This window comes from Xenopus tropicalis, chromosome 4, assembly GCF_000004195.4.
Source record: "Xenopus tropicalis strain Nigerian chromosome 4, UCB_Xtro_10.0, whole genome shotgun sequence".
In the NCBI taxonomy this organism is placed as follows: domain Eukaryota; kingdom Metazoa; phylum Chordata; class Amphibia; order Anura; family Pipidae; genus Xenopus; species Xenopus tropicalis.
Genome location: NC_030680.2, coordinates 34,530,622 through 34,555,795, shown reverse-complemented (window position 1 = coordinate 34,555,795; position 25,174 = coordinate 34,530,622). Strand labels below are relative to the sequence as shown.

Here is a 25,174-nt window from a genome sequence, read left to right as displayed (position 1 = left end):
TTTGATTTCCTTGTGAAACAACAGCTTATGGAATACACAGCACATTTCTTTTCTGCAGTTTAGGAGGGTAGGCAACATACGACCCTTGGAGTGAGCGTGGATCAGGTCTGGCACTTTAGGTGACAAAAAACAAAGGGGGTTGCCTGCTGACTATAATGGTGCTTTATAGAACTTTAGGAAACAGGTGACTTGTGAGAACTGAATTTTCCTTTTGCTTTCAACTAGTTTGTAATGGATAAAGAAGTATGATATTGGAATTTTAATTTTATATAACTGAGCTCAGTGCCTTTGTTTGTATAAAAAAGAGCATTGTATTTGCAATAACAACTAAGTAGAAGGAAGATCAATATCCTGGGTTTATGCCAGTTTGGGAGCTCGCCAGCACAAAAACAGTTCACTCTCGCAGTATTGTTATTTCTTGCTATTAGAGTATGCACTTAATGCTAATCATGCTTATGTATCTAACAGAGGGCTGTCCAACTGGAGGACCACAGGCTGAATGCATTATTACAGCCCCTAGTTTGCTCAAGGGGTCCATAGAGTTCTTTGGATAGCACCATCATTTTAATATAACAACTGTAGAGCAGAGAAGGTATTTTCCCTGCACCTAAAAAAAGTCTCAACATAATAGGGGCACCATAATATTTAATTGTTCGACATCCTTCATATATACATCACAGATGTCTAACCTAGTGGCTTACTAAAATGGGCAGAGGACATACAATTCAAAGTTTACCCGGAGAATTAAACCCCGGGACTGTTAGCTTTAGGGTCCAGTGCACTCTGCTGGTTCCCACCATCTATGCAGGCCTGGACTGGCAATCTGTGGATTCTGGCAAACAGTGGCACAAATACAGAGGAAGCAGGCCCCACGATCACTGGGAGACCCAGGGGACAGGGGGCCCAGACCAATAGGACCTGCTTCCTCTATCCGCCATCCCCTGCAGTACCGTGACTGGCAGGAAGCCAAGGATGCCAGCTAGCGAATGAGCAGGCGAAAAGTAGGGGGCCAGTAGGGGTTAAAGAGTGTGCTCCCTTTCAGTGCCGTGCCCCTACGAAAATTCTTTCGTGGGGGTGGTTTGCCAGCTTAGTCTAGTTATGCCACTGCTTGCAAATACCAGAGGGTTGCTGTAAGATTTAGTGGGCTGTTTGGGTCTCTGTGTACTTGAAAAGCAAGGGCCTATTTTGAATACCAGTCCAGGCCTACATGTTTGGCTGCATTACTTTTATTTCTAGGTTCCACAGCACTGATCAGTGGAAGTTAACAAATGGACCTGGCACAATGCAGATGATCCTGGCTGCAGATGACCACCATGGAACCTGGAAACACAGCCAAAGATATAATGCTTTTTATTTAAGGACCCATCGGGTCTAGACTGGGATTTAATATAGACACTAGCATTTCAAGTACACGGAGGCCCAAACAGCTTGCCCCCCACTGTCTATGAAATCTTACAGCAGCCCCTCTGGTTTTTGCCAAATGAGTTAATGTAATATAAATTGCAAAAATGCTTAGAAAAGCACCCCAAGCAATTTTACAGTTTATTTCAAGGTTTACTTTTCCTTTATATATTACCCATATCAGGAAATTTTACATTAATCTCCCATCCTGGCAGTCTTTGGTTATGGAGTGGGAGCATTCTGAAAAAGTGGAAAGGAAAGGGAATAAGGTGAAACCAAGAGCAAAATGGAGGTAAAAGGAAAATGGTTTGTGGAAGGAGGGTGGATGTAAGAGGAACTAGGGAAGAGGAGTGAGGAGGGGCAATCATGACATGTTGGCTATAACTGGGTGTGGTGTGATCAAACAGGGGTCCCATTTATGCTACACAGGTAGAATCAAACTAAGGGGTTCAGTAAGTGATTAAGAACTGGTTGGGAAGTGGACAGAACATGCCCGACTGGAACTGCAAACTGGACCCAACAAGAACAGAGCGCAAATGCCTGAGAGTTTTATATAGGAAAGTTGGTGGGGAAAGGCCACTGTATTATTCCCATTGTGACTATACTGAAGAGTGGCATTTCTGGCACTAAATACATAATGAAAAATAATTTAAGGCAGTAATGTTATGCTCATGATAATGAATGTGCGAGTTTGGCAGTGTATTGCAAGAATGTGGATTAAAGGGAAAGGAAAGGCTATTTTTAAAAAGTGGCTTCTTTCATTAGTCATATTCCCCTCAACCAGATTGCTACCTTTTTTTTTGCAAAAAAACCCATCTTGAAAGTGAATAATCATTCCTTTTATGTATTAGCTCCATTAGGAGATTGCGTCTGCCATTTTTTCCTGGATCACGTCACCCTGCGTGCCCTTGTTGTTTATCTGTGCATGTGCAAACTTTCCCTCAGTTGTGCATGTGCAAACTTTCCCTCAGTTGTGCATATGCCTTTTTTTACCCAGTGGACAAGCATCAAAGAGGGGACAAGAGCGCTCACGACAACAACCATATGCACATGCCCCAAAACGAAATTCTATCTCAGTCTAGGTCTTCAGAGCAGTGCGGTCAGTTTTGGGTAGTGCCCGTTCCATTCTTCCAGCATCAGGAAATCAAGATCTTTTAAAGAGAGGCACAGTTAGGGAAACTATGGCACTGACAGGCTGTAATGAGGTACGCCTTTCCCTGGATTCCTTACCATATGTAGACTCTCCATGTCATTCATTAGCCCACTGTCTTCATCTTAAAGAGCTTGTAAATCTTCTTTTCAGGATGAACTCAATAAATAGGAATTGGGCTGAACATACTTTTTTCCTGTTGTTTAAATCATGAAAAATAAATTGTTTTTATTATTTTTTAAACAAAACAAGGAAATTGAAGCTACACCATGTTTGGTCCTTGCAAGGTAGATAACTAGATTACCAGATGTCTATTATGCAGGGGGATTATCTGTGCACTGGTACATGTACCTCGTAAAAACCAAACATGGTGTACCTTTCCATGTTTGTGCTGTTCAGCTCAATATTAAAATTTTAAAAAAAATGTGATTACAGGCAAAAAGTATGTTTATTAACTCCTATTGAAAATGGGTATACTGCCCATTTAAAACCACCACAAGAATACCACAAATCGAAGCAGGTGACTTTGAGGGGGATACTATTTGCAAAGGCAAAAAAATATTTGTAGTGCTTGAACTAGGGGTAGTCCTGGAACTAGGGGTAGGCAGCAGCGGCAACTATTTTTGAAAATGGTGGGACAATTTTAGAAAATGTGTTTATTGCAGTATGCAGAGCAGAACACTATTTGAGTCTCTCAGATACAGTGCCTCTTCATTATTCATGTGTCAGCTGGTCTGTGTTCACCACCAGAGCTGGGCCTAAGCTGAATTGTGGCCATGGCAGACGCCAGCCATCATCCTCCCTCACAGCTGCTCCTCATATTCTCTCTATACTGGACAACGTCCACATACCTCACAGTCAAACCAGGGCTGAAATTAGGGGTAGGTAGAGGGGTAGGCAGAAGAGGCATATGTTTATGGAGCAACAGTGATGGGCACTAGGCCCTAGGTACGTATCTCTTCTTCCCAGACCCACTGTCTGGGCCCTTGACCCCCACCACTGTTAGGAACCCACCTCGCTCTCCAGCCCCAGGGGCAAGATGGTCAACTGGCTTGTCTGTTGAGTTGCACACAACTCTCCTGTCACTGTCAGCCTATCGTAAGGCTCAGGGCTAGATTTAGAGGAAGCAGAAGTACATGCCTAGAGCCCCCTCACCATTTTACCCCAGACTTGTACCTCTTCTGCCTACTTCAAGTTCTGGCTCCACCACTAATGTCTCCAGAGGTAATGGTGGGGGATTGTAGAGGGCATAGGGTTGAGCAGATTGCCACCCTTGCCTTAGGTGCCAAAGCAATTTTACTCAGCTCTGATGAGAACTACATCCAGAAACCATGCAACTTCATGAATTTAAAATAAATCACACTATAGAATCTATAGATTCTTAGAAATTTTAATGATTTTTTGGAGAAAGTGTTATGATGTAAATTCAATAAAATTTTGAAAGAGGAACTCTAACCCAGGGATCTATTTCTATCTAATGAGTCACTCAAATAAATGAGGATATGTTCCCAGAGCACGGGCCCCATAAATCATGGTTTTCCATCTGGTTCTAACCCTGAGCACTAACAAATGTTTTAATTACATTTTGGTTTTGTAATTTTTAATCAATCAAACAAAAAGTTCTCAGTAAAAGTCCATGAGGGGATGTTGAAGGTCACAAGAGATACACCCCAGTTGTTATAACCTACACATCTGTAACTAATGCCCTGGTTATTGTACCATGTTACGTGATACCTTCACAACAAACTGGTGCTACCAAAAAGTACATTTTGTTATTGCTAGCCAAGGCACTATGATAATTATGAGCACATATGTAAGTACTGTCAGAACCACACCACAAGAGCATGAAATTGTAATGACAATCCTAGAAAGTGGTTCAGAGGTAAATGGACACAAATGTATTTTTATTTGCTTAGACCACAAATTCTACTTCCTCTTCTATGATTATGCTCTCCTCAGAACTGAAACTTTTCCGTATATGGTTTCGATTTCTTGGGCTTTTGAGAGTAGAAGCCATAAAGTCTTCCTCTATTAAACCTTGCGAAATCTATATCTACTTCCATGTTATTTTGTTTTGTTTGAGGTGTATAAGATTCATGGAAAACAAATAAAAAAGAGCGGTACCTTGACAAAACACCTTCCCAGTGTGGTTCATATTCTGTAGAGCTGCCCCCAGTGGGGACCAGAATAGTAGCTGGGAGGTCAGCCGGAAACCAATAAGCATGATATTTGAGGCGGTGGTGCTTACTGGGTACCCATGGGTGAGTTACACAGCGATGATTTCATGTATCCCACTGCTGCCCTGCAATATATGAAAATAATTGGAAAGGAACTGTAATATGTACTGTCGCAGAACTTGATCGTATAAATCATATATACACATATATTTGTGTATCCCAGAATTACGGGATTAGGTGGTCACAAAATAAATTAACTGAACACAAAAAACTATTTAGCAGTTAGAAAATTATTTTAGCAGTGGAAAATTAATTCTGCGGAAAGCTGGCACAGTTCATTTTTTTCACAAAAAAAAAGAATGTCTTTACAGAATGCATTACTAATAAACTTGGTAGTCACCAAAACCTTTGTATCCGTGGAATGAAATATATAGTGTAAATATACATATATGTTATTTTTTGCTAAAATTATTTGTAAACAAAAATAAATTCAGAAGATTAATTTTATAGAACTGATCATTTTTACCCTCCATAGGGTCAAATTGTTACATCTATTCCTATAGCATACATCACACATGCATGCTGAGAATTATTGTCCTGCATGCTGAGAAACCTAGCCAGAGGCCACCCCACACAATGCATTGACACTGGTAGTCTTTTGATGCAGCCAGCTCTATAAGTCTGTGAAGCAAAGCTGGTCACAAAAGTACCCACACTCTGAACCACTGGGCATTTGGGAAGACCCAGTTTTGTTCCAGCCTAGAACAATAGTGGACAACCATCTTGGCCTATGACCACCTTCACCATTCTAAAAACCTTTTCTCTCATGTGTGAGGATGTTTCTGCATCTGGATATCCTGCACCTCCCTCAGATTGACTACAATTACCAAAACAATACAATGATCACTATGAAGAAAAATTTGAGGCCAACTCCATCCCAATTTAATTTGCCTAGCAGTGAAAGAACCTCCTGTCTTGCCTTTTTTTTAACACTGGACAGTTGACTGCCACCACAACTGAGTGTACGTCTAATGTTAGGCTATATCACTAAACTGTCTCGTACTGCACCAGTATACCAGGATACCAAACTCTCCTACTGCCTCATATAATACCTGCATCCAGGGCTGGAACTAGGGATAGGCAGAAGAGGCAGCTGCCTAGGGCGCAACAATTGGGGGGCTCCAGGCAGCCTCTCCTGCCTACCCTTAGTCCGCTCTCTTTAGTCATTGCCCCCGCCGCTTGTCCTTACGTGGTGGGGGCAATGATCCATAGAATCACAACGCGAACCCCGCCCCCCCGTGCGTTCAACTGCGCATGCGTGCCAAAGGGGGGAAGGAGGAAGGTGCAGGGGCGAGGTGGCCGACCGGGTTGCCTAGGGCGCCCGGTCGGCTTGGCCTGCCCCTGCCCGTATCCCAGACCGCAGGACCAACACACAGTAAGATCAAATAGTCTAATAGGCACACAAGATAAAACAGCTGATGCTGATTCTAAGGGGGAGATTCACTAAGACACGAATGCTGTTCATAGGAACGCTCCGAGCGTATTCTTGCTGACTTTTTCGCGAGGCCACTGACTTTTTCGCACGGCCGCGCGAAAACTTCAGAAAGGCTCTGCTGCTGTTTACAATGGTCAGTACGAAAATTTTGTGACTTTCGGATCGCCAATACGATATTATCGTGAGTAATATGATTTTTCATAAGCATTTTCGGGATATTTGCGATCTTCAGAAATTTTCGTTTCCAATCCGAATTTTTCCCATTCGTGATTCGTACTCGTGGATTAGTAAATCTGCCCCTAAGTATGACTTGGTCACTCAAGCCCTTTTATATAAATATCATAGCTCGCCTTTTTCTATAAAAAAAATGTTCTTCTAGAACTAAAATTGTATCTTGTAAGTGTAAATACCATAGCTCACCTTATCTTACTAAACTCTCTTTAAAGAACTAAAACTGTTTCTTAAACATTGTGGTACTTTGACCTAATAATATTTATTTTTAACTTTTTTGAGGTGTAGAAACTATTGTTATAATTATTAATTCCTCTATAAAACCTTCTATATAACTTTATTTGTGATTATGATATGATCTAACTACACTGAGATTAACTCACTACTTTACAATTGCAGTTAAGTTTTTCTCTAACAATGATAGGTTTTCACTCTGCCACACATATTGTAAACACGCTTTTGATTTGTCTTTGCATGACCTATCTTGATTGGTCATTACCCCCATAAATAATTGGTATGGGGGTGTGACCTTTAGCCTATGAGTATGTACCCCACAAGGCACAAAAAGGCTATTTGTCCGAACAAATGACTTTTTGAATTTTACTTTTATCACTACTGCCCTTATTATTGATGGCCTTTGAAATTAAGCTGTTTTGTTTACATTCAAGCCCTTTACCTGACTCTCTAACCAGTGCTACATCCTGGTGGACATCCTGAAGGACATCTACAAGAATAAGTACAAAGGCAGTATCACTATTCACCTGCTCCCCTTAAGGGCTCTGGCACACGGGGAGATTAGTTGCCCGCGACAAATCTCCCTGTTCGCGGACAACTTGCATCCCACTGGCGACTTACATTTTCGCTGGTGGGATGGCAACTGATGGCAACTTGGGGAGATTAGTCGCCTGCGAACAGGGAGATTTGTCGCGGGCGACTAATCTCCCCATGTGCCAGAGCCCTAAGGGTACAACAAATGATAAATCAGTTTTAATCATTTTTGGTGGGCACACCAAAGTGTGATAATAAAATCCATCAATGCAGGAGTTAAAAGTGACTATCCAACTATCAAACTGTCTCCTTAATTCCCGGCCACTGATTTCAAGTTGTAATACACTTGCCCCCTCCCCACCCCTCTTCCTAGGTTGTAATGGAATTCTAAACTCCCACCAGAAATTGTCTGCATCATCTTGACACACAGATTTTCCCCAAACACAGAATTATCTCACTAAACTGATTCAGAAGTTCCACTTTGTTCCACCACTGAGAACAGAAGCAGAAGAAGCTTTCTCAAGTGCACTAGTGAAAGGGTCTTTTACGGCCACAAAACATGTTGTAGTAAATAAATAGTTGTTGTCTGCATCATCCTTACTCCCATTCCACCCTAGCACCTTCACCTTTCCCCTTGGAAGCCTAGGCTAGTTCGGCACCAAGTCAGCCTCCTGTATTTCTGGGTGCATGTCCCACTGTGTTCACTTCACAGGTCATACAGTCATTGAATTATGAACAGCACTCTGTATTCCAATCTTCTGATAATTAATCTTAATGGAGTCAATCTGTGAACTTTTTATTCTGTAAATAAAAGTTATGTTTTAGTTTTTTGTCTCTTGGCACTTACTTACCTGGTTTATGTTGCAGGGAATGGTGCAGACAATTGGAGTCTAATTAAGATCACACAAGTGGTGTTCTTTCACAGTAAGTATATCCACAATACTTACACCCCTTTATGCTTACCTGGCCCCAAATAAGGTCCTCACCCCACCCTTATTTTGGTCACCCCTGCACCCTATCATCTAGCCACTCCTTACAGCTCTCTTATAACCATACCCTGTTGATTACCTTGAGAAGACGCTGCTTTTTGTCCTGTGGGCATCATGACCTCAATTGTCCTCCTTGCCCTCCTCCTGCAATCCATGGGATGAACTCCTGTGGCACTCTCAGCTGAGTTCTTTCATTCTATACAAGACAAGATGTGAAGAAGACATACTTTGTATGACTATCTAATGAACTTGGAAATTAATGTTGCATGTTTATGTCAATATAAGCCTTTCTTTTAATCTCCAAGGTCATTTGTGAAAGTCAATATACACAGATGGGGCCCATCAAGAAGTGCAAGAAATAATAGCATAACATCATTAGACGAACAGCCACGCAGAGTAGAGGCGTTTAGGTAATTATTAGGAAATTAATCCTAATATTAAATAGCAAACAATACTAAGAAAGCTAGGAAACAGGACATTTCGAAACACTACCCACCAGAGGGTAGTCATCATTAAATTAACATATTAAATGTTAAATTTAAAGGAACAGTAACATCAAAAAATTAAAGTGTTTTAAAGTAATTAAATATAATGTGCTGTTGCTCTGCAAAAAACAGGTGTTTTTGCTACAGAAAAGCTACTATATAAATAAGCTGCTGTGTAGCCACGGGGGCAGCCATTCAAGCTGGAAAAAAGGAGAAAAGGCACAGGTTACATAGCAGCTACCTAGTAGATAAGCCCCATATAATGGGGGTTTACTTGTTATCTGCTAAGTAACCTGTGCCTTTTCTCCTTTGAATGGCTGCCCCCATGGCTACACAGCAGCTTACTTATATAAACTATAGTAGTAATTCTGAGGCAAACACACCAGTTGTAGCAATGCAGGGCAACAGTACATTATATTGTTATTACTTTTGTACACTTTAATTTTTTGGTGTTACTGTTCCTTTAAAGTGAATTACCCCTTTTAAAAAATGTGTATGTGGGAAGGGAGGGGGGGGTATTGCAATTGAACTGCCAATAGAAGACATTAGAGTATCACTAGACTGAAGTTATCAGATACCTATAAAGCAATGTGTGTAAATAAAGCGTATGTGCGTAATCTGTTGCTTAGGAACCTAAACAACACAGTTAATGATAAAGTAGCACATAAATGCATGAACAGTGGACTTAGCTCTAAAGAAAAGATGGTAAAAGAAATGGACTAGGAGGATAGAGAAGATATGTCTTTTGTCTTAGGGAGAGCAGAATAGTTAAGTTTGTCAGTAAATGGTTAGCCAAGAAGCTACAGGACCTGGAACCTTGTCCAGTGAGGGTTAAACACTACTGGTTGCCAGAACGGGCATCCATGAAGTCAGAGTGATGTAAGGTTAGCAGGGATATGCCAGCATGTACTTGCTTGGCAGTTGATCTTTTATTATCATGCTTACACAGATGGTTAATCATTCATATTCAGGCACTGCAAAATATTAGGGTGGAGACAAATGTGCCAAATTTTTCTTATCTCTTGCTGAGAATACACTCCTACGCTTGAAAATCCTCTTACCTTTGCCAGTACCCGAATGCATTGAATACGCTCAGGTGCAGGCACATGTAGCCGATATCCGCCAAAAAACGCGAGACTTCGCATTTTCGGCAGATGAGCATATTCAGTGCTTTTGGGTGCAGGCACAGGTAAGAGGATTTTCAAACATAGGAGCGTATTCTCGGCAAGCATTCTTCTTAATGCGCAATTCACTGCGGGGACCAATGCAGCTGCACTTGTGGACATAAATGACCCTCTTGTTTTTGGTTCTTTTGTAACAGACCATATGAGCTTTGTTTTGGAAATGCTGAGTTTTAGATTAAAGTTTTAGAATACATGAGGATATGAAGGAGAGGCAACTAGCACTGCAAAATAGTCAGGAAGAGCTATAGGAAAAGGAAAGTAGGATATATAAGATAAGACTAACCTTTTCCTCTCCATTCTTGGTTGTCGAAATGCAAGCTCTGAAAACTAGTACCTGCTCTGATAAACACACCCTGATATGCACACCCTACACTGTGATTTTGTTCTGCTTGAATAAGACAAGACTACTCCTAGGGGCTGATTTACTAACCCACGAATCCGACCCGAATTGGAAAAGTTCCGACTTCAAAACGAACATTTTGCGACTTTTTCGTATGTTTTGCGATTTTTTCGGATTCTGTACGAATTTTTCGTTACCAATACGATTTTTGCGTAAAAACGCAAGTTTTTCGTATCCATTACGAAAGTTGCGTAAAAAGTTGCGCATTTTTCGTAGCGCTAAAACTTACGCGAAAAGTTGCGCATTTTTCGTAGCGTTAAAACTTAACGCTACGAAAAATGCGCAACTTTTCGCGTAAGTTTTAACGCTACGAAAAATGCGCAACTTTTTACGCAACTTTCGTAATGGATAGGAAAACTCGCGTTTTTACGCAAAAATCGTATTGGTAACGAAAAATTCGTAAAGAATCCGAAAAAATCGCAAAACATACGAAAAAATCGCAAAATACCGATCATTACGAAAAAAATGCAATCGGACTCCATTCGACCTGTTCGTGGGTAAGTAAATCAGCCCCCTAAACTATAGGAACTGAATTATAACTCTCCATCCTCATTTATTTACACCAAAATCACAAGCTTGCCCATCTGACCAACAAGATTAAGCTATTCCATAGAGTCAGAGAGCTACTCAGCAGAGCATTCCCAAAAGGCAATTTACCCTATGGTAGTGCTATCCACCTTCTGTGGTGCCGCGGGCTGCCAGTTGGACAGCACTGCCCTATGGTATATTGGTCCATTTGCCTGTAAACCTGATTAGTTTCCTGGGCAATGCTGGGTACAGGTCTGGCTACTAGTGATGTGCAGCCAATCCAGGCAAGGGTCAGTTTTACTAATATACTAACATAAGTGTTAAATTGTAACAGTGCAGTTACCCATACCATCCAATCAGACTTTTAGGATCAAAACTAATTTCTGATTGATTGCTTGAATTTGCCTTAAATTTAGCCTAAAATCCTAAATAAATAAAGCTGATTTTGGTTTATTTCAGCTTAATATTTTATGTGCTTTTGTATAGTGAATGGTATGGTATATTTAGGTATATTTTTGTATCTGTTGGCTTAGTTCTGTTCATATATCTGTGGTTTTCCTTACTTAGGGGATTACCTTTAAGTGTCCTATTATAAAGTTAAACACTGCTCTGGTGATTTTTTCTGAAGAATTCAATAGATTTTATATTTCAACTTTTATATTTCAATTCTTAATGTTTTTTAGTGTCGGACTGGCATAGAGGATACCTGGAGGAAAACGTCTGGTGGGTCCATGTGTCATTGGGCCCTGCTACTCACCTAATTATTTGCCATATATGCCTATATCATGACCATTCCCCATATACATGTGAGAACTAGAAGAAATGAAGGGAAGGAGAGATAATAGTATGTAAGAAGAAAATAGTTTGGGCCTGCAGTGGGTTTGCAGGTTAAGGTTTTCTGGTGGGCCCCCTGGCATCCCAGTTTGACACTGTCTTTACTGTTGACAAGTATATTTTGCTCATATATCTCTGTGGTTGCCCTTGTATGTATTACTTCTGTTTGTTACTGTACAGAACAACCTATATATGAATATACACATATATGCAAAAATTAAAGATATCAAGCAATAATGAAACCTATAACAGATTTAGATTTCAAAACCAGTGTGATTACACTTTGGTTTGGGAATTGGATGGCAAACTGAATTAGTACCTTTACCTGTTTTGATCTTTGCCACAATGCACTAGTTAGTAGTTCTTCAAGACCATGAAATGGTATAATCTGGGGTAAACAGAATTTTGCCAAATGCATCTCCCCCTGCAATTCTGAAACTCTGGGAAAAAAACATAGCACTAGAAACTGCACTTTGCTCACTGCACTTGCATCCTGCACTAGTGGACATACATGTGTCCTAAAGCCTCAGGCTCAAAGAAAACATAGAAAAGCTTGAACATGAATAATAAATGTCAAAACAAGTGAAATAAAAAGAACTTTAGACTTTTTGTAAAAACAGATTTACTAAACACCCATTACAGTCCAGTTATCGAATATCCCTGTGAGAGGCAATCTTAGAGTCCTTTCATCTCGGTGCCAAGGGTTATTTTCAGCAGGGTCATGCAGAGGTATTGATCTAGATCAGCACTGTTCATTTTACCTTTGATTAAAGGGTAACTAGTACAGGGGAATACCTATGCTGCTTTAGGGTAGTGGCAGACATAGTTACATAGTTACATAGTTACATAGTTACATAGGGTTGAAAAAAGACCAGTGTCCATCAAGTTCAACCCATCCAAGTAAACCCAGCACACTTAACCCACACCTACCAATCTAAACACTCACATACATAAACTATAAATACAACCACTAATACTAACTGTAGATATTAGTATCACAATAGCCTTGGATATTCTGATTGATCAAGAACTCATCCAGGCCCCTCTTAAAGGCATTAACAGAATCTGCCATTACCACATCACTAGGAAGGGCATTCCATAACCTCACTGCCCTCACCGTGAAAAACCACCTACGCTGCTTCAAATGGAAGCTCCTTTCCTCTAATCTAAAGGGGTGACCTCTGGTGCGCTGATTGTTTTTATGGGAAAAAAGAACATCCCCCAACTGCCTATAATCCCCTCTAATGTACTTGTACAGAGTAATCATGTCCCCTCGCAAGCGCCTCTTTTCCAGAGAAAACAACCTCAACCTCGACAGTCTCACCTCATAGTTTAAATCTTCCATCCCCTTAACCAGTTTAGTTGCACGTCTCTGCACTCTCTCCAGCTCATTAATATCCTTCTTAAGGACTGGAGCCCAAAACTGCACTGCATACTCAAGGTGAGGCCTTACCAGGGACCTATAAAGGGGCAAAATTATGTTCTCATCCCTAGAGTCAATGCCCTTTTTTATACAAGACAGCACTTTATTTGCTTTAGTAGCCACAGAATGACACTGCCTGGCATTAGACAACTTGTTATCAACAAAAACCCCTAGATCCTTCTCCATTAAGGAAACCCCCAACACACTACCATTCAGTAGATAGTTTGCGTTTATATTATTTCTACCAAAGTGTATAACTTTGCACTTATCAACATTGAACCTCATTTTCCAGTTTGCTGCCCAGTTATCTAATTTTGTCAAATCGCTCTGCAAAGCAGCAGCATCCTGCATGGAACTTATAGTTTTGCACAATTTAGTGTCATCAGCAAAAATAGAAACAGTACTGTCAGACGGGGAGATTAGTCACCCCGTGACAAATCTTTGTTGCCGTGGACGACTAATCTCCCCACAATGCCATCCCACCGGCTAGAATGTAAATCGCTGGTGGGATGGCATACGCGTCGCTACAATTTCCTAAATCAACCCACCACTCAAGAGTAACAGTTATTTATATGCTGTACATGCTGAGACAAATATTTAACAGGTTAGTGAAGGTACTGTTTGTCACATCAGTAAACACTAGTGGTATTAACTTAGATAATGTCTGGGCACCACCAGTGTTTCCATACAGGTCCCCATACACCATAAGATCCGCTCGCTTTGTCCCCAAGTGAGCGGATCTTCTCCCGATATCACCCTCCTACGGGTGGGCGATATTGGGAGAATCCAGGCTAATTCGATTATTTGGCCCTGGGGCCAAACAATCAAATTAGTACGGCGAGTATAGGCAAAGTCAGTCTGGGGACCACATCAATGAGCCGATGCGGTCCTGATCCAACTAGATTTTTTAACCTGTCCAATCAAGATCTGGCCGGGACCGATATCGGCAGCTAGAATTGGCCCGTGTATGGGGACCTCTAGATTGTAATTACTGTTGAATGAACAGGTAGAACAATCACATACCTCCCAACATTTGAAAAGCAAAAGTTGGGACAGCCCCTTTCAATAGAGGTAGCACTGCCTAAATTGTAAAATAGGAATATATTAGAAGTCATCTCAGTTCCATTACCTTGGCCATAGAACTTCTCGTGACATGTAGTATCCTTATATTTTACAACAGAGGGTACATTATTCACTAAAATACAGCACTGTCTGGTCCTGAGTGAATTACCCCACAGCCATCCTTTAAAGTGGACCTGTCACCCAGACATAAAAAGCTGTATAATAATTGCCCTTTTCAAATTAAACATGTAACCCAAAGTCATGTTTTTATTAAGACCCATTATATAAGCATTTAAAAGTCCCAGCTGTCAATCATATATTGCCTGACCCGCCTCTATGCCTTAAGCATAGGGGTGGGGCAGACAGTTACTTTCGCTGTCAATTCAGAACGTCTTAGATGTCACTGCACTCCTCACATTCCCCCTCCCTCCTCACCATTTAATTGTGTAACTAGTGCATGGATATGGGTCCCCCCCATACTGGCACAGAAACAAGATTTTGGCAGAATGCACAGCTTGCCTTAATAACAATGTCCACAAAATGGAGTCTGCCTGTTTTCTGCAATTGTGAATTCCAGTGCTTAAGGAAATAAGATTAAAATAATTTATAGAGTGTAACTGAAGTTTATTTTGCTTGACAAACACAATAGAAAACAATTTATTATTATTTCTTAGGGTGACAGGTCCCCTTTAAAGGAACTGTGTCAAATCATTTTTTTAACTTCAAAAAGACTAAGAAAAAAAAATTTGAATAAGTGCTCAGATGTTGATAAATGTTTTGGGTTTCATGTACATTCATCAGCTCTGTCTGAGAACATTGTTCCTCGTATAGTGCCCACTACTGCTGGCATTCTTGCAGCAACAATGGTTATGAGAAAGGAAACCATCTATAGGTTATTATCCTATTACAACATAATTGTTGTTACTAGTCACACATTATTATGGTTTCTATGATAGGGCGGAAGGTACAGAAGCTTAGTAGCCATGTCATTAACGTGCCTATTGCCTACTGTTTTTTTTCATATGCCTTCACTGAGCAATTTGGAAAAGCCATCATTGGATTCAACACACTGTGTAAAATCAAACACAATACGGATGGTGTCACACAGGGCTGGTCTTACCAACTGCGGGGCCCAACTGGAACCATTTGCAATGTGAACTGTGCTTAGTACAGGGGCATCCCTATTCTGCCATAGTTTTATTGGCTATGAGCAAACTTAGGGGGCTGCGCCTGCTGAATTGTGCTTAAAGGAACAGTAACACCAAAAAATGAAAGTGTTTTAAAGTAATTAAAATATAATGTACAGTTGCCCTGCGCTGGTAAAACTGGTAAGTTTGCAACAGAAACGCTACTATAGTTTATATAAATGAGCTGCTATGTCAACACGGGGGCAGCCATTGAAGCTGGGAAAAAGGAGAAAAGGCACAGGCACATAGCAGATAACAAATAAGCTTTGCAGAATATAATGGGGTTTTATCTGTTATCTGCTAAGTAACCTGTGCCTTTTCTCCTGTAAATGGCTGCCCCCGTGGCTACACAGAAGCTTTATTATATAAACTATAGTAGTCTTTCTAAGGAAAACACACCAGTTGTACCTGTACAGGGCAGAATTACATTATATAGTAATTACTTTTATACACTTTCATTTTTTGGTGTTACTGTCCCTTTAATACAGGCATACCTCCCAACATTTGAAAAATATAAAGAGGGTAAAAAAGCTATGCTGCGTACAGCGTGGCAAAACTTCATTACCACACCCACTTTTGTGGCCACACCCCTAAATAACACACCTGTATACTAAAAGTACTAATGTTTGTAACAAACTAGGAGGGCAGTAACTGCTGGCTGCTTCTGCTAATCAGAGCTGCTTGGGATAAGAGCTGGAAAGAATGCAATTTGCCCTGCTGTGTACTCCCATTCCCACATTCACCCAACGCTAGCAGAACAGAGCAGCACTGAGCAGCATTCATGTATTCGTCATATGGGGCAAACTAAGGGGGCTGTTCCTGCTGAATTGTGCTTAGTACAGGGGAATCCCTATGCTGCCATAGTTTTATGGTATCTCTCTGTACAGGCTATGAGCAAACTTAGGGGGCTGCTCCTGCTGAATTGCGCTTAGTACAGGGGAATATCTATGCTGCCATAGTTTTATGGTATCTCTCTGTACAGGCTATGAGCAAACTTAGGGGGCTGCTCCTGCTGAATTGTGCTGCTTTCTAAGTGGCAAGGGGAAGTACTGCACAAGGTAGAACATTTAAACTTATGTCATTGCTCCCCTTTCCCTCCTGCTGGATAGTCAGCAGAGCTTTGTGAGATTATACCAGTGATCCCCAATTAGTGGCTCAGGGGCAACAAGTTGCTCCCAGTGACCTCAAAGTAGGTGCCATTTTTACATTTCTGGCTTGGAGGCAAGTTTGGAAGCACAGAGACAGTTTTACTCAAATCAGAGCCTCCCGCAGGCATGCAGTCCACATGGGGCTACCCAATAGCCCATGACAGTCCATATTTGGCATCCCCAATAAAACCTTTTCATGATTGTGTAGCTCCCCAACATTTTTTATATCTGAGTTTGGCTCATGAGTAAAAAAGGTTGAGGATCCCTACTGATTACACATGTTTTCTTTTGTAGTTTCATGCTCATCTTTTTCTTTCACTAATCCACAGGGACCCTTTATTAATGAGGTGCTAAATTGCTCCTGTCCCTTTCTACATATTACATGTACATATTCTACAAATTTTCTTGTTTATCAATACTCTTCCCTTCTCCTTTGCACTGTTGTGTTTATTCTGCTGTAGTTTCTAAAGCTGGCCATACACGCACCGATAATATCGTACGAAACCCCGTTTCGTACGATATTCGGTGCGTGTATGGCAAGTCGGTGAGTTGACCGATATTGCAGGAGGCTGCTGATATCGGTCGACTCGCCGATCGGGCCGGTTTAAAGATTTTGATCGGACGCCATAGAATGCGCCTGAGCAAAATCAGTCTTTGGGGCTGAATCGGCAGAAGGAGGTAGAAATCCTATTGTTTCTACCTCCTTATCTGCCATTTCAGTCCTGAACGGTTAGTGGCAGGTTGTACGATCTTTCATGCGACTGATGGTCGCACGAAAGATCTAAAATCGCCACGTGTGGCCACCTTAACTCACATTATCTGTTTCCTCCCCATTTTGATTTCTTCTCTACTAGTTTTCTGTTCTCTCTTTTTTCTGCATTCTGTGCTTTTCTTCTTTTCCTCTCAGAAGTTGTTTTCCTGCTCTCCTTCCCCCTCTACATTTCTCTTTCTCCCCTTGCAGTATTCTTCTTAACATTCAAGGAAAAAAAAAAGCTGTGCACAGAATGCTATTTAAATTTTAACTGTGTTAAGCTTAGCTTAATTAATCTACTAGAATTAGTTAGCTGCTCTGTGGGAAACGGCCCCGCCCCCTCCCCTCTCAGTTCCCATGTCTGTGGGTGACGGGGGGTAAATGTTCCTCAGTTCTTCAATGGTGGGGGGTCCCCACTGGCACATGGCCCAATTGGATCCAATCGCCCTGGGACCGTCCCTGGTGTCACATGACTTCTAGGAAAAGGCGGGCTGCTTGGTATCACACACAGACCTCTCTCGGTGTGCAGTGTGTATCATAGCTTCCACGGACATTCCCTGGGACACTGTGATTGGTTTTTCATTGAAACGTCAGTGGTGGGCGGGGCTAGCTTAGTATGTAGGGACAGGACTAGAGCCTTATGACTGGTAGAGAGCTTGGAGCGGAGTTGCTTCACTAAGGTAAAATAACACAAGTGGCTTTGCGCTCGGGCAGTTAGTGAGGGGTCATTAGTTGTTGTCACATAGCTGAGCCGGGATTACCTGGTGCATCTATATGGCTGCAATAGCGTATTTTACTTTATTTATTGCCTTGCCTTACACAATAACGACATATACTTTGACTTATGAAAGGGCTGTTGGTTCTGTAGTTCTGTCTGAGTCCTTTTTTACTTCCCAGCTGTTAAAGGACAACTACACCCTCGAACTATTTGCATAGTGAAAGAAAAAGCACTTTTTAGATGGAGATACTAATGCATTTGAGTAATTTTGTCGTGCAGAGATGTGGGGCTTGCACATAAATGCAGTTATGGAGGGCATAGCCTTACAGGAGAAGCAGCTATCGGAATTGTTTTGCACTTTTATCTTGTACTAATGTAAAAATGTTTTTCCAGTCGACCTGCAGTTTAGCCAGTGATTAGGTGCCACCTAGAGGCATAAATGGGGATTGATAGCCTCGCTGCTAAACCTTATCAATTATTGGTCATTTCTTGTCACGTACACACACTTGTGCAGGTATGGGACCTCTTTTCCAAAATGCTCAGAAATACAGAAATGTCAGTTTCCATTATTTTCTGATTAATTTTGTGCTCTGTAATAACACAGAACCTTGTACTCGATGGTAACTAAGCTGCATGAATCCATATTGGTGCAGCCAGCCTTTATTATTGATTTGTTTGTAAGCATTTAGTCACCTTTAGGAATGAAGCTTCAAATTTGGGAAAGCCCAGGTCTCAAGCATTCTGAATAATAGGTACTATACCTGCAATGGTAGTGTAAGTGACACTGTTTTAATGAATGTACCTGTAGTTTGTCAAACTAACATTTAAAGTCTCAAGACCAGGGATCCCCAAACTCTTTTACTCGTTGGGCCACACTCAGAGTTGGGGAGCCACACAAATTAGTTCTTTGGGGATTCCAAATAAGACCTGTGATTGGCTATTTGGTAGCCCCTATGTGCACTGCTGGCCTGTTTTGAGTAAGGCTGATGCCACACTTGGCGTAGGGCTGATTTTTTCTGCAAACGGAAAAACGCTTGCCGAAAATCAGCCCTGCGCCTTCTACTTGTGCCTGCACCCGAATGAATGGAATACGCTCGGGTGCAGGCACATGTAGCCGATATACGCATGAAAACGTGAGACTTTGCATTCTCGCGCGTTTTCATGCGTATATCGGCTACATGTGCCTGCACCCGAGCGTATTCCATTCATTCGAGTGCAGGCACAAGTAGCAGGCGTAGGGCTGAATTTTCGGCAAGCGTTTTACCGCTTGCCGAAAAAATCAGCCCTACGCCATGTGTGGCATCAGCCTAAAGCTCTATAAAAAAAGTTTCTATGCTTCCAAAACTTGCCTCCAAGCCAGAAATGTTAAAATGGGCACCTACTTTTCTGCCACTGGGAGCAACATTAAAGGGGGTGACAAGCAACATGTTGTTCACGAGCCACTGGTTGGGGATCACTGCTCTAGACTAAATATGAATATTTCTCTACTAAAGGTTTATATGATTTGAAACTCTAGCCTTGGCAGGCAGGGGAAACAGTGTAGCAGGCACATAATGCTCAATATGCACTGTTTGAGTAAACATTGGCAGTCTATATGTGATTTTTATCTGACCAAATACATCCTGTGCCATGAATTATGTCACTGTGATGTTTGCATGTAAATCTGAGTCAGTGCTTATGGAGGAAATGCCATCACAAAGCACACAGCATGCTACTGCCTGTAGGCGTTTGTTATTATTCAGTATGTTGTAAATCAGTTGCACCATAGAGATTTTGTTTTAGAACTGGCTGCCATCTGTACCTAGTGGCAGATTGGAAATTTGCTACTAGGTGCAAGCGAGGTGCTGTTGGGCACAAACCCTGCCCTTACCATCTGCTGTACAGTGCTCCATTCTGCTGCCATCATTCTCAGCATTCAATGGCATACAAATTAGAGAATGAGTAGGGGTGGCAGAGAACACCAATACACCCTCCTCTCACCCCCTGCTGTTGAACATAGGCAGCAGGGTATTCTTGGGGCACACGCAGGTCTGTATGTTCCATTTTGGAAATGCGTGGCATCGCAAGTTGCAAAGTGATTTAAACATGGCCCCCAGTGTTTAGTAGGCCTTTTATATCAAGCTGGAACAACTATCCCTAAAGAGAGAAGAGGGCTGCAACACCATCCCTTAGCTGCCTACAATGCCTTTTATATCTTTACCCCAGTGGTTTTATAACAATTCACATTTAGTCATTTAACTAACAAAAGGAGCACCTGTCTGAATTGCTTTAACTGGATCTTACTCGCACACCTCAGTAAGGTTCAGTTTATGCCTGAAGAAGTTCAGCTGAACCACTGTGTGTGGTGTGGCTACCAGAGCCTTTACTCCGGAAGGGGTAAACAATACTATTATTTGTCAGAAAACTGTATTGTAGATGCTCTGCCCCCCCTGCACTGTGCATATAATGCATGTGCCCTAACTTACTCATTGTGTAATTGATCCTTCGTCATACATATATGTATAACGAACAAGCAGGGGCAGTTGCTCTTTATGCACATGTGTGCCCCAACATAGTTGCCAAGGGGTGGGTGATGTCCGTCTTAAGTATGGTTTTCTCTCGTATTAATATTCTATATAGATAGGGCCTGTAAGGAAGTGCTGTAACAATTATCTTTAGTACAAAGGGTTATTTAGCAGCTGTTATTTCGGCATATTAAAAGGTAAATGGTTCATTGCATTGTTGTTGTTGTCACAGGCCTCCTTACAAACAGCTATTTGCAGATATGTTTCCTTAAAGCTACAAAGAGTTCAAGACACTGTCAGGATTGTGACGTGCAGAGATATGTTCAATGTTTACCTTGCTCTTGGGGCTGGGCTAACACGTAACACAAATCCTAACCCTTGTACGATAGTACAGCCAAGAATACTTTTAAAGGGACAATAACTGTGTAATGTGTATATATGCTTATGACACCGGAAGGAATTTCCAGTTGCTGTATTAATTGCAGGATAGCTGCAAAGCTCCATACACCTTACTAATGATTATTGGAATATGCTGGAAAAGTGGTTAAGGGGATGCTGCAGCCTTACTATTAATATTTGAACAACAGAAGTGGCAGATATTTAAATATTTCAAAGAGGCTATCCAGTGACCACATTTTTTTTGTGTGGGGGGGGGTGGGTTACATGTCCTTTAAAAATGATTACATATGTCTTTTTTGTTTTGTCACTAGGTCCAGAAGGATTTTACTCTGCAACAATCCAATTGACATAACAAGGCCTAAGTTATCACAGTGCCAAGACTGGAGAGGTAAGAGGAGTAGACTGCTTACATATATAATGCTCACCCTACGCAGACTAAACATGTCAATCCTATGGAGGCAGCCACCATAAATCACAGAAGGACAGCACTGGACAGTCTTGCATACCTCTTTCTTCTTTCTAGATGAGAGAAAATATCCCATTAGTCATGAAATACCTATTTCTGAATTTAGCAGGCTGGTCCTTCTTCCTTTTTTATGAATTTATCTGGGTGTAGATGCAATGGATAAATTATTTGAAACCCGTAGCCCGTGATGACAACAATGTGCCTTTAACAATGATATAATCTGAAGATACACTGAATGCCTTCCCTAGCTAAGAATCATTCCATTTTAGACATTGAGTGTTTACAATGTGTCTCTATTTCTCTTCAAGAGACACACATTATATTCTGTATATACCCCCATAAGAAGCATGCAGGCAATCTCTTTGCATGATTTAAATGTTAAATAAGTACTTTAAAGGTGTAGATCACCTTTAAAGGGACAGTATACGCCTCGTTTTAACATGAGCTCAATGAATACGGCTTGTTCTGAACATACTTTTTGCCTATAGTTTTAATTCAGAAATATCAAGAATATGTAGCTTCACTTCAGCACTTCCTGCTCTGCCAAGCAGAGGAGTAGATGATAAAACTAAATACCAGTCCACAGAAAAGCCCCCTGAAAATGAGCTGCCCCATTGCTGCAGCTTAGGACAATGGCAAATGAGGAAAATTGACGACCACAAGGAATTGACTTTGTTGTTTATGCCACATTGCTGCATGCAAACTGCTCCCCTGGGAGACAAATGTCCTCTGCTGCCATTTCCCTTAGGGAGTGTTGGGGAGCCTGTGTGGACAGACCCAAACCAAATAGGTAGCATTCACTTGGCTGCAAAATTGAACAATGGGTTCATATCCACCAGGGTCCCTTCGCTCCTGGATACTTGAATCCAAATGGTTGTAGGCAGCACTCCATTTCATTAAAATGCCTTTATTTTCACAGTGTGGGCAACAGTAGTGTTTCAAGCCTAATTGGCTCTTTATCAAGCTAACAATCAAGTGTGTGTGATCTCCTTATAGCCTGTGCAACACAGCACCATCTAGTGTTCAATTAGTATACAATTCCAAAGTACAATATAACAAAAATAAGTGTCATAAATAGTAACAAAATATCTGTTAAAGTCTAGCTGTTTCACTTATCTGTCATACAATGAAAAGGTGTCCCATTGCAAGTGCTGTATAGTTTATTCATATAAATACTGTAAAAAAAAAAAAAGGGGGGGGGGGAGAGAATAAAACCACAGATTAAAATACTGTACATTTACCTAAAAACAGGAGACAAATCAAATTGCATGTTTAAACCATTGTGAGCAGGACTATCTAGTTCTCGGATCCACCAGGCTTCCCTGTACAAGAGTTTTTTATTAATCCATCACCTCCTCTCTTAAATTTGGGGATCACGTCAATAATCTGAAACTTTAATTGATGTACACCATGTCCCTTCTCAATAAAATGTTTGGCTGCTGGTTGATCCGTTCTCTTACATTTAATTGCTGACTTATGTTCCCTAATCCTATCTCTGGCCCGTCCGCGATGTCTGTCCAACTTAAACCAAGACACAAGGACATTTAATTTCATATACTACAAACATCATGGTACATTGAAAATGTCCAGAGATAGGAACAAGGAAGCCACTTCTAGGGTGATATATAACTTCTGCACATTGTGACAGCAGTTACAGGGAAACGTCCCACTCTTGGTCTGCCGCAGTGTTGTTTGTCTCCAGGATTCACCTGGTCCAATGTCCGCTTTCACCAATAGTGAGACAATTTTTTGTTCCCTTTTATGGGCAGTGGCACACAGAGAAATTAGTTGCCCGCGGTAACGAGGATTTGCATTGCCATCCCACCGGCAAGAATTTAAATTCTTGCCTCTCCTTGAGAGGCAACTTTGGGTGACTTCGGGAAAACTAAGCGCGTATGCCATCCCGCCGGTGATTTACATTCTTGCCGGTGGGATGGCAATGTGGGGATATTGCCTGTTGCCTGTGGTAATATCCAGAAACGCTATCTCTTGACAATCGACATGAAATGTAAACTTGCTATACGGACAAACTGAATTAATTTCATCAAAAAACTGGTCTAGAATCAGATGTGGCCCCCCCCATATCACAAAAATATCATCAACAAATCTCATCCATGTCAAACAACCATGTAAAAACAAATTTAACCATGAAGATTTGCATAGCCTTCAATTCCATTGCCGTTCTATAATCTGTAAATAAAATTTATCAGAGAACATAAAATAATTCCAGACAATTCATAATAAATAATGACTGGATGTGTGCCTGTGTGGACAGAGGCAGATTCAGTTCTGCCATGTGGAAAAATATGTGGCCCAGTTCTGTCCCCATACTTCCTTGTGCTCAAGAAATGATTTCTGTGCAGTTTTCCATGACTAAAGAAAGCTCTGGTAAAAAGACAGGAGCCATACATGGCAGTTGGAATAAAGAAATCCTCTTACCTTTTACCTTCTTTTACCTCAGGATGCAGCATAAAGAGCTCTTTGGCCCATGGCTTCTCAGGCAGATTAACAGTAACATATTTGAAGGCGTTTTGTGGCTGAATTTGGAGAGGACGTTATTCCGCATCCCTTGGAAACACCTAAACATAAAGACTAAAGAAGAAAAGGATTATGGGATATTTAAGGCAGGTGCTATCTTTGTACACTTTTAGGGCAGGGGTACAGGGGGAGATTAGTCATGCTGCGACAAATCTCCGTTGTCGCGGGCGACTAATCTCCCTGCAATGCCATCCCACTTAGAATGTAAATCGCCAGTGGGATGGCATATGCAGCGCCGCAATTTGCCGAAGTTGCCTTGAGAGGAAATTTCGGTGATTTCACCAAATTGCGGCACCACGAATGCCATCCCACTGGCCATTTACATTGTAGCTGGTGGGGTGGCATTGCGGGGAGATTAGTCGCCCGCGACTACAGAGATTTGTCACGGCGCGACTAATCTCCCCGTGTGTCACAGCCCTTACACTGAAAATCTAGTTTCAAGTGTAGATGTCATATTTATAGGGAATAATGTACCCCCTATTGTAAAATATAAGGATATTATAAGTCATCTAGGAGTTCCGGGTGCAGTCGCACCTGCTGCTCCCCCCCGTAGTTACGCCACTGTCTTCTGTATTTTACTGACACAGTGTCTGTGATACTTAGAAATCCATCCGCACAACTTTCTCAAGTGTCTCCATTCGGAGCATTCTTTCTGTCTTTTTGTTGACTTTTATAATTTACTCTTGTCTTACCTTGTGGGTTTTTACGTTTTCTTTAGGCTTGGGCAATAGAGAGTGGAAAGTATAATAAAAAGTATGAGAATCCCACTTCTTGGAAAACGAACTTCCGCTGTGCTCTCAAAAGTGTTACCTGCAATGACATGAAAATGTTCACCGAAGTAGAAGATAATTCAAGCAGCCAAGAAGATCCCCATAAGATATACAGGGTAAACATTGTGCCTGCTGTACTACTCAACCCGGCCACTTCTTATACCGCATCCAGCACTCCCACCACTAACCTGGCAGGTAGGACCCAGTCACAAGTCATTTCTCTTTTCTATTTATCACCCACCCCCCACAAGAATCACCAACCAGTATTCCACTTTTTTCAATGTTTTTAGCTATTTAATGATGTACTTGATTACCTGAATCTAACATTTGTTTTTGTGCTGCAGACAACTCCCCATGATGTGTTTTGCTGGTGTTAGAAGCTGTTTTCAACAGCATTTTATAAGGCCCTAACAGCAGGGTTGACTTGTTTGCAGCAGTAAACTAAATACAAATCGCTTTAGATAGCACATTAATAAACTGTCTCTATCTCACTAAAATTTAATGTAACACCCCCCCAGTGATTAGACCTTTCCTTCTCCTTTAAGAGCTTTATAATCACCCAGAAT

At 41.4% G+C, this 25,174-nt stretch overlaps 1 protein-coding gene and 1 long non-coding RNA gene across 2 annotated transcripts in view; one reads left to right on the top strand and one right to left on the bottom strand.

Moving 5' to 3' along the window:
* LOC116410353 lies at positions 1-24,618 on the bottom strand. Its single transcript, XR_004222318.1, has 7 exons — positions 24,531-24,618; positions 23,740-23,892; positions 21,260-22,475; positions 8,291-8,407; positions 4,676-4,853; positions 2,632-2,747; positions 1-2,552 (listed from the first exon to the last, which is right to left on the bottom strand). It is a non-coding gene; the product is annotated as an uncharacterized LOC116410353 (long non-coding RNA).
* The window catches only part of irf7 (interferon regulatory factor 7), a 26,432-nt gene continuing 19,081 nt past the window's right edge, over positions 17,824-25,174 (top strand). Inside the window, exons 1-4 of the mRNA XM_012962383.3 lie at positions 17,824-17,893; positions 21,146-21,222; positions 23,762-23,924; positions 24,557-24,803. Coding sequence (XP_012817837.2) covers positions 23,763-23,924; positions 24,557-24,803 — 409 coding nt within the window. The 5' untranslated portion in view covers positions 17,824-17,893; positions 21,146-21,222; position 23,762. The remainder of the gene's footprint in view (positions 17,894-21,145; positions 21,223-23,761; positions 23,925-24,556; positions 24,804-25,174) is intronic.